We start from the raw sequence: 10,682 nt of genomic DNA, 5'->3' as shown, positions 1-10,682 counted from the left end.
ATTTTTGTTACTTTTACGGTCATCCTGTCAAACCCAAATAATAATTAAAATATTAATTGTAATTGCCAGCAAAGTAAATGGGCCGGCCATATAACCCGAAGAACCGATAACCGTTGGGGTAGACGAGTTCTTGAGTGGAGACAACGGATCGGCAAACGTAGCGTAGGACGTCCTCAGACTCGGTGGAGCGATGATCTTCGCAGGGCGGCTGGCAAGAGCTGGATGAGAATAGCCGAGGATCGTGCTCAGTGGCGTGCCATGGGAGAGGCCTATGTCCAGCAGTGGACGAACATAGGCTGATGATGATTGTTTACGAAAAACGTAACATCGTAGGTCGGGTCGTGTAGAAGTCACTTTACGAGAATGTGTGATGGACCCTTAAATCATTTTTATTGTTTTTGACAGCCTATGTATGTCAATGGACCGGTCACTCATTCGACCGGGGAGTCATTCAAAAGCACTGAGAGACGGTGGACGTCTATAGCGATCTCGGGGTCAGAGCGGAGCTCTCAGTGTCAAATCGTGTCATTAAGTAATCTAAGATCATCTGAATATATATAGATATAAACAGTTGTACGGTATCAGTATCGCGATAATATAGTGGTGAACGTAATCGCAGTTTGATTTCATCGTCATAACCTCAACCCTTCACAAGACACCGGCGGCAGCTAGCTACAGGAGGCGGCAGCTGTCCAGACCGATCCCAGGGGCTCGGGAGAGGGTCTGCCTTCACATCGACCACATCAGCGACGACCAAGGCGCGGCCTGCACATCGAACCCGCGAGGCCAGCGGTTTGGTCTAAGTATAAGCGACGCAGGGTGCGCACGCACATCTAATCAAAATCAACCCACCGGCAGTTCTCAGGGCGAGAATTGCCAACATTTTTGGTGGAACCCATGATGGGAGCAGAACGTTAGAAGAACGTTAGAAAAGAATCAGCACGATAACGTACGTCGCAGGGCGCGTGTACTTCATTATCATCTCGGCACGGCGGGCGCCGCGCGCGCATACTTCACATCATATCATCATATAGTAATTATTAATATTAAGACTTTAAATTCAGTGCGCGTTAAGTCATTTTCGCAGTGAGTGAAAGTGCGGTTTAAATAGTGCAATAGGTATTGACACTCGAAATATTCATCATTGGAAGAAATTTCGCCGCCATCTTGTTGCGAGTAGCAAACAAGCAAGCAAGTCATCACACAAATCATCGGAGAACGGACGGAACTCGGCAAGTCAATCACATTCTCATTCATTCATTCAAAGACTTTAAGTGTTTTTATTTTATACGTTGTCATTCACTTCACTCCGATCAATTCGGACGACTTGCGAGTTGCATTATCTATGGTCAGATGAGCGCATAACTGACTCATTCATTCGTTCATTTGTGGCAAATGTCATTTATTTATCAACATAATCAACAATCGTTATCTGAAATCAATAATCTTATCATTATCACGTTATCAGTTAATCATTACGGCATAAGTAAACAAATGCTGTTTTAGTGAGGTTTAAGTTTAAATACAGTTGTGTTTAATTTGATCAAACAGTGAGATTTATTGTTGTGCGCGTCGATTGTTGTTAAAGGTAACTTTTAGGTAGGTAGTTTAATAGAAGTGTAGCTCACAGGGTGTGACTATTGTTATTCAGTGTAAGCATTTATCTTTAGTCATTGAATTCAGAGGTTACTGATTTGATTTAAACACATCAAGTACTTCATTCATTTACGTCAATATGCCTCCTAAAATTCATGCCAAGATTCAATTTATGTCGAAATATCGCATGCTGACAGATTTCGCTAGTACAATAAGCGAAGCCCAAGGAACATCAGCGGTGGCAGTAGCTAAACGGAATTTCGGTTCATATTATAATCAGTTCGTACTAGCATATGAAGCGTTGCTTGGTCTTTCATCAGAGGAGATTCCTGAGGGAGAAATGGAACAAATTCATGCACAGTTCAGTGAAATCAATAAGTTACTTGTCAAGTTGGAGCAGGCATCGGAGCGCGGGGGGTCCGCAGACGAGCCTAGGATACGTCATCATAGCCAGGTAATGGCAAAGTTGCCTTCCATTGAACTGCCTAAGTTTAGCGGCAGGCCAATGGAGTGGATGTCATTTTTGATCTCTTTCAATCCTTAGTCCATTCACGGGACATTTCAGATTCGGAGAAGCATTTTTATTTGCGAACATCACTGTCAGGTGAAGCGCTGTCGCTCATACGTCAGCTACCGATGGATGGTCAAAATTATTCAGTGGCACTGAAATTGCTCACAGATAGGTATCAGAACCACAGGATGCTGGTAGATACATACTTGTCACAGATCACCAACCTACCGGTCATTAACAATGTTGAGAGGTTAAGGTCAGATTTCTATGATCCTCTCCGAGAGTCTATTCAGGCATTGGAAAAGCTCAAACAACCAATTAACGAATGGTCATATTTAATTGTGTTTTTAATCATACAGAAGCTGCCAACATTGATCAGGTCAGCATTCGAACAGCGGTATGGGACGTGTCATCAGTTCTACCCAGTGTTCATCAACTGCTCGAGGTACTCGACGAGCAATGCAGGGTGCAACTCGCCGTGTCACCAGCACCGGAAGCGGCTTCAGGGAGAAGCTACCACGGCCACCACCACGACGAGGACGGCAGGGTGCGTCCACCTCGGGGCACGTGGCAGGCCAGCACGCGGAGTGCATCCAGTTCATCAGGTGAATCCTATTTCATCATGTTCATTTTGTAGTGGGGACCACTCATTATATAGATGCGCAGACTTTCTAAGTATGTCACCAGTAGCACGCAAGGCGTGGGCAAAGAAAAGTGGTCACTGTTTTAAGTGTTGAGGTTGCACTATGCTAGGGACTGCAGTCAACGGAATTGGTGTCTGCACTGCAAGTCTCCTGAGCACAACTCACTCATTTGTAATGCAGGGGCAGCTCAAGGCTAGGGATCACCTGAAAGGGACAACCTGGGTGTCAACATCAGGCCACGGTAGGCAATCGCCAACGCCAGTCACCGGTCAGGCAACCAACAGTGGCACAGTGCAAGTGGGGCCAGGGTGGCTACCCACTTGTGTGACATTCACCACAACCGAGCCAGGGCGGCCACTCAGATGTACCAGTGACTCAACCACTGTACCAGGAAGCTCCATCAGCTCAGGCGATGGCAGCTCACCGGCCAAGCCTTCGGTAGGGGCAAGGGCACAGTGGGCTCAGTCTGAGTATCAGGCACTAGGTATGGGCAGCGGATCAGCCCCATTCCTCCACAATCCCCACCATCTCCTCAATGAGATGCTACCACTGTTGGTGTGACACAGTCATTACCAGTCACCATTTGTCCCACGGCGGTAGTAATGGTGAAATCAGGTGATGGCAATTATTTTAAGGTTAGGGCCTTACTCGACACCGGGGCGAGTGTCTCAGTAATTAAACAGTCAATAGTTCAAAGGTTAAAATTACACCAACAGTCTAATGGTAATAATATTTATGGAATTGGTCAGCAAAGGGTAAAGGTACCTGGTTCAATATAGTCAAATTAATAATCAAACCTGTAGGTAAACAGGTACCCATCATTAGTACAATAGCTTCAGTCATGTATTCACTAACGGGAAACATTCCATCATATGACACTCAGCTCAAAGATCAATTACGGTTGTCACATATCATATTAGCTGATGGCAAGTTTGACAAAGCCTCAGATGTGGACATCATTTTAGGTACTGACATATTAAATTATGTACTCGATGGTTCAAAGATTTCCACTCACGTTCCAGGAATAGCAGCCTACGGGACATGCTTTGGGCATGTTCATGGGTTCATTGACCTCGACTCACCAGTCAGCGGTGACGTCATCACAGTCAGCGGGTACGTCCGTGGAGGACTACGGCCTGCACGCCACTAGACTCGAGGAGGTGCTCGAGCGGTTTTGGAAGGTCGAGGAGCCGCCTTCGAAGCCTGCAGTTCATCCAGATCACATGGAATGCGAAAGGTTGTACATTTCCACTACTCAACGTCTGCCTGACGGCAAATACATAGTCAGGTTACCGTTACTTTCAACACGCTCATCATTAGGCGAATCAAGGTCGCTTGCAATGAAAAGGTTGCGAGCTTTGGAGAGAAAAATGTCTAAGGACGCACTTTTCGCCTCCAAGTATAAAGATTTCATGAGAGAGTACGAAACTCTCGGTCATATGTCAAAATCGGATTTTCAATTTAACTCAGAACATTTTGTCATACCGCATCACGGTATCTTCAAACGAGGCACCGATAAAATCAGAGTTGTATTCGACGGATCAGGGCGATCGTCCACAGGTGTGTCACTCAATCAATGCCTTCACTCTGGGCAACCTCTTCAAAATGATATCACTAAAATCATTTTAAATTTTCGACGTCATCAAGTGGTATTCACTACTGACATCAAAATGATGTTTCGTCAAACATTTGTTCACCCAGATGATAGGAAATATCAATTAATCCTCTGGAGGGAGGATCCGTCACACGATGTTCAGGTATATGAATTAAATACTAATACCTACGGGCTGAGGTCAAGTCCATTCATAGCTATACGGACGGTGTTGCTACTAGCGGACGATTGGGAGGTGTCGCATCCGAATTCACACGCAGCACACGTCATGCGACGAGATATCTTCGTTGATGATATCCTCACAGGAGCAGACTCAGTGGCAGAGGCTCAACAGCTCAAGCAAGAGCTCATAGCGCTAACCGGGAGCGCAGGTTATGAGTTACGTAAATGGTCGTCCAATAGTAGGGAGCTATTGCGTGACTTACCGGAGGAGTATTGCGAGCTGCCACACTCATTTGATACTGAGGATAAAAGTTTCATCAAGGTATTAGGTGTTCAATGGGATCCAGTGTCAGATTCAATGGCATATCAAATCAACGTGCCACTTGGTCACCCTCCTACGAAACGTAGCGTGCTCAGTACAATCGCACGTTTGTACGACCCGTGTGGTTATTGCGCACCAGTCATATTTCGATTCAAAGTATTCTTACAGTCATTATTCTCGGATGGGCTCAACTGGGACGAGCCGATAATCAAAATCAAATCAATCAGTGGGACGAACTTACGCAGGATCTCAATCATTTGTCTCATTTACAGATTCCACGGTGTGTCTCACTACCGAGCGCCGTTTCATACTCATTGCACGGTTTCGGCGACGCCTCGGAGCTGGGATACGCGGCGAGCGTCTATCTACGGACGGTGGATGCGTCAGGACATGTCAAGGTCAGCTTAGTCATTGCTAAATCACGCGTCGCGTCACATAAAACCAAGCAGACGATTCCAAAATTGGAACTCAATGCATCTCACCTGGTATGCAAACTGCTTAATCACGTCGCAGATTCGTACGACGACTCTGTTCAGTTAGAGACTATCAATGCTTGGTCAGATAGCAGTATTGTTTTGTCATGGCTCAAGGCCAAACCTCACATGTTACAAACATTTGAATGTAACAGGGTACAGGACATTCAACAGTCCAAACGTCACATCACATGGCGTCATGTCAGATCAGAGCGTAATCCGTCAGATGTCGCTTCACGCGGAATGTCCGCAAGGGAATTAATTCAATTCAAATTGTGGTGGTCACCTGATTGGTTATGCGGGAGGAATCCCAGTGGCCACAGTTACCAGTCACTATACCTCAAGAGTTACCAGGTTTCAAGAAATTAGTTCATTTTGTTACGCCAGTAGAGTCGTGGGAAGACGCACTCTTATCACGTGTCAGTTCATATAGCAAACTAATCAATGTCAGTGCATTCATACTTAGATTTTGTAAAAATATCAAGTTGCCGAGGGAGCAAAGGAATCTTCAGTCTACACTGTCATTGGACGAGATTCGCGCAGCTACTAAACATTGGATAGGTAAAGTTCAATTAGACGCTTTCAAGGAGGAAATTGTTATGGTCAAACAAGGAAAGCTGGTCTGTAAATCATTGCAGAAGCTTAGCGTTTTCGTCGATGACGAAAACATGCTGCGTGTCGGCGGACGACTACGTAAATCAGCTCTACCATATGGAGCAAAGCATCCATATCTCATACCTAAGGATCATAAATGGGGTCAGTTACTCATCGAATACTATCACAGGTCATATTGTCATGCAGCGACGAACGCGCTCATTGCTATAATCCGGAGGGAATATTGGTTTCCGTCACTCCGACGTCAAGTTTCAAGGGTTATCAGGAAATGTTTAGTTTGTTTCAGATTCAATTCATCGGTTCAACCGCCATTCATGGCAGATTTACCGGCTGACCGAGTCACGGCAGCACGGCCTTTCTCAGGCGTTGCGACAGACTTCGCAGGCCCATATTTAGTTAAGAGTAGTTTATTAAGGAATGCTAAATCAGTCAAAGCTTACCTATGTGTGTTTGTCTGTTTAGGAACCAAGGCGGTTCATCTCGAGGTGGTTTCAGCATTGACGATCGAGGCATTCATCGCGTCGTTCACCAGGTTTGTCAGCCGACGAGGGCTGCCTTCACTCGTCCGATCGGATCGAGGTACCAATTTTGTTGGCTCTAATTCTTACCTGCGTGATGTCAATCAGTTTCTGGTCAATAATGAGACTGTACTCAAGGGGGAATTTGCTCGTCAAAATATTCGCTGGGAATTCAACCCAGCAGGAGCTCCTCACATGTCGGTTTGGTAGAGTCAGCTGTCAAGCATGCCAAGCTTTTACTCAAACGAGAGGCTGGAGACACTATCTTCACGTTTGAGGAACTATCAACTCTATTTTCAAAAATAGAGTCCATATTGAATTCAAGGCCGTTAGTTCCTATGAGTGAGGATCCGTCAGATCTCGAAGTGCTCACACCGGGGCACTTTCTCATTGGTCAACCATTAGTAGCTCTACCGGAACCACATTGGAAGGACACTAAGACGTCGAGGTTATCACGTTTTCAGGTTATTCAAAAAATGTATCAATCAATCTGGTCAAGGTGGCATATTGAGTATCTCAATAATTTACAAGCGCGTAATAAATGGTATTCTCAAGTCAATAACCTCGAACTGAATGATCTGGTTCTCATTAAGGATGAGAACTCACCTCCATTACAATGGAGGCGTGGTAGAGTCATTGAAGTGTATAAGGGAACTGACCAGATTGTCAGGTCAGTTAAATTAAAAACTCAAGGTGGCGAACTCATACGCCCAGTAGTCAAACTGTGTAAATTGCCTATTGAATATAATGTAGGTCAATCATAATCATATTTTTCTATTTATTGGTAGGGCACCAATTGATATTGTTGTAATTTATAATCATCTGTGTATTATTATGTAGACCCTCAGTCTAATGGATATTGTTCATTTCATGTGTATAATGTATGGATAACTCAACTCTTAGGATAAGTCATAGTCAATTGTATACCTACATTTTCAGGATAGGTAGAGCGTTTATTCATGTGCTACACCTAAGTGTCATAGGTTGTCAGCTGTTTATCAGTAGATCATAAGTCAATATTATTGTAAGTAGAGTCAATAGTGCTTGCAAGTGTTCAGTCCATCTTTCGCCTGGCCCTGGCAGGAAATGTTTACGCAAAACGTAACATCGTAGGTCGGGTCGTGTAGAAGTCACTTTACGGGAATGTGTGATGGACCCTTAAATCATTTTTATTGTTTTTGACAGCCTATGTATGTCAATGGACCGGTCACTCATTCGACCGGGAGTCATTCAAAAGCACTGAGAGACGGGACGTCTATAGCGATCTCGGGGTCAGAGCGGAGCTCTCAGTGTCAAATCGTGTCATTAAGTAATCTAAGATCATCTGAATCATATTTATAGATATAAACAGTTGTACGGTATCAGTAACGCGAAATATAGTGGTGAACGTAATCGCAGTTTGATTTCATCGTCATAACCTCAACCCTTCACACGACACCGGCGGCAGCTAGCTACAGGAGGCGGCAGCTGTCCAGACCGATCCCAGGGCTCGGGAGAGGGTCTGCCTTCACATCGGCATCATCAGCGACGACCAAGGCGCGGCCTGCACATCGAACCCGCGAGGCCAGCGGTTTGGTCTAAGTATAAGCGACGCAGGGTGCGCACGCACATCTAATCAAAATCAACCCACCGGCAGTTCTCAGGGCGAGAATTGCCAAACAATGATAGATAGAAAGTAAAATGACAAGTAATAAATTTAATCTTCAGCTGTCACACTAATCTGTCAATTACTTTCACGGTACGGCTGGCATTATTTTGTAGAAAATTAACAAAGTAGGAATTTTAGTTTATTAATTAAACTAATGTCATGGTGAAGTTACAGAAATACGTTACTTTAACCTCCCTTAAAAAATCCTAGCGCCAACACTAACTTAAACAAAGTTAAATGTAGTTACTGTAGTATGCAAGGAATATTTAAATAGTCAAATTTACCTACGTGTGGCGTTAATGTAGACCGGAGGCTATAGAAGCGGTTAAATTTAAACCAACTGTAATTCATAAAAAATACAATAAATGTCATTAAATTAAATAAAATTGTACCCCCACTGTAAATAAATAATTAGCCTTTTCTGAGAAATAACTTTTTACAACGGAAATCCATTACTTATAAAAATATTGTAGTTTTCAAAGTTTTGGCGGCATAGAGTTTCTGCAACCTAACAGAACTTGGAAAACAAAGCAAATGTCACCGGCAAGTTTTTCTCGACGAGGATATTCTGAGGGCTTTTCTGAGATATTTTGTACTATAGCGTAGCTTTTACTTGCGGCTCTGCTCGCGTTAACAATGACATCTGCATTGTATTGTCTCTGATTTTTCTTAATAACTAATAAGCTCATAACTAATATATTTGAGGGAAAGTACGATAATACATTAGTGAATTTTAAATTTAAAATAACTATTTATCGCTGTCATTTTCCATACCAAGTTTCAAGTCAAAATAAACTGTTAAAATACATCTGGTATTCATTTAGGTACATTGAATTGAACAAATCAGTTGAAAAATAATTCCTTATGACTACGCATAACTTTTTTACCGTATAAAAATAGGAGGAAAATTTTGGTTAACACTGACATTACAAGTTAAACATACTTAGACGCAAGTCGCTACTGTTTCGGTCGTGTCGTTTACTTATGGGCATTTATTATAGCGTTGCACGCATTCTGTTCCTAATTTTTTTGGCTCGTAAAAGCTGTAGGAAAATTATAGCAACCGCCTTTATTATACACTAGCCTTCACCGTGGCTTCACGTTAAACTATATTAGATTTAAAGTTGATTTGGAATTCTGGATTTGACTAAATCTCAATCTCCAATAAATATGTTACATCTAACATAAATTAATTTAACATCCAGTAGCATGTGAACGGTTGTGTTGCCTGAAGATGAGCTCTGGATGAGTTCGAAACGTGTAATGTGGGGATAGTTGGGTTTGTGTGATTTGTGTTTTCTTCACAGGTGGGGGTGGAGTTGTGTCCCCCGCATGAAACAAATATTTTTGTATAAGCGAGCTTCATTACGTCGCGGGTGCAAAGTAACTGTTTTAATTCACACACAAATTTTCAATCTATTTCCATAATTGACCTGTTCTCTTTTTTTGCCTTTCAAACGTTTTCAACAATGAGTAAAACGTACTATACGGCGAAGACAAGTGCTGGTTTTTATTTAGTTTCACCTGTCCGTTGTCTGTCTGTCGTAATCATCTTGCAAGGTAAATTCGACCGATTTCTAGTAGTTGGATTAACTTGAGATTGGATACCTATGTAAATTGCGTAACAATACAATAATTAGTAGCTGATACCGGTAGTCCGGCCAGGATCGTCTCAACGATGGAAACTCTTCAACGGTTAATGGCATCGGACTTGAAATTGGTTGCAAATGTAGTTCAGATGGCAATACAAGTACAGTAAAAAATACAATCAATAATAAAAAAGCTTGTATAAAAATGTTTTTTTTTTTACCAAAAAACTTATTAGAATGTAACAGCTACTTATGTACTTTCTCTAACCAGTTTAATGTGTCACTGCTATTTCATCATCCCAGCCTATATACGTCCCACTGCTGGCACAGGCCTCCTTTCAAAACAATAGGGCTTGGGCATAGTTCCACGCGGCCAGCGGATTGGGAACTTCACACACACCACTGAATTGCTTCGCAGGTTGTGGCAGGTTTCCTCACGATGTTTTCCTTCAACGCATAGCTCGTGGTAAATTTCGAATGTAATTCCGCACATGAATTTCGAAAAAACTCAGAGGTGCGAGCCGGGTTGAAACCACGACCCTCTGCTTGATAGGCGATAGAAAACCACTAGGCCACCACGGGCTTATTATAATAAATGTCACTGCTATTATAAATAAATTATTTTCTTTCTTCTTTTAAACAAATAGGTAAGTCCGCCAGATATGTAACAGACCGATAAAAATTCCCTACATGAAACTCGTCTAAATTTAATCATACCGAAGTTGGTAACATTGGTTGATTAAATTAAAAGATGTCACCTTACCCGGCATAACAGAGTTATTAAAAGTTAGGCCGACACGATTGGCTCATCTGCTGCAGATAGCCGAGTCGAGCTTAATTTAATTACTGGCTGGATTAAGTTCAACCAGAAATGTGAGATGAAACCTGAATTCGCAGCTAAAATGACCTTTTCTTTAAAGCATCAATACAGCCACGAAAACTACTTTTTTTACTTTCCTTGTGTAGTCCGAAATGAAAAGCCGAGTGTTTAA

At 42.8% G+C, this 10,682-nt stretch overlaps 1 protein-coding gene across 1 annotated transcript; it reads left to right on the top strand.

Annotated features, from left to right (window-relative positions):
* The first annotated feature begins 3,803 nt into the window (after window positions 1-3,803).
* LOC141437147 (uncharacterized) lies at window positions 3,804-6,750 on the top strand. Its single transcript, XM_074100410.1, has 3 exons — window positions 3,804-3,988; window positions 5,120-5,245; window positions 6,398-6,750. Exons 1-3 carry the CDS (start codon window positions 3,804-3,806, stop codon window positions 6,534-6,536), a joined length of 450 nt encoding a protein of 149 aa, XP_073956511.1. The 3' UTR covers window positions 6,537-6,750.
* The last annotated feature ends 3,932 nt before the right edge of the window (window positions 6,751-10,682 follow it).

Source organism: Choristoneura fumiferana, chromosome 17, assembly GCF_025370935.1.
Source record: "Choristoneura fumiferana chromosome 17, NRCan_CFum_1, whole genome shotgun sequence".
Classification (NCBI taxonomy): Eukaryota; Metazoa; Arthropoda; class Insecta; order Lepidoptera; family Tortricidae; genus Choristoneura; species Choristoneura fumiferana.
Note: the sequence above shows the minus strand (reverse complement) of the source record. Positions and strands in the feature narration are given on the sequence as shown.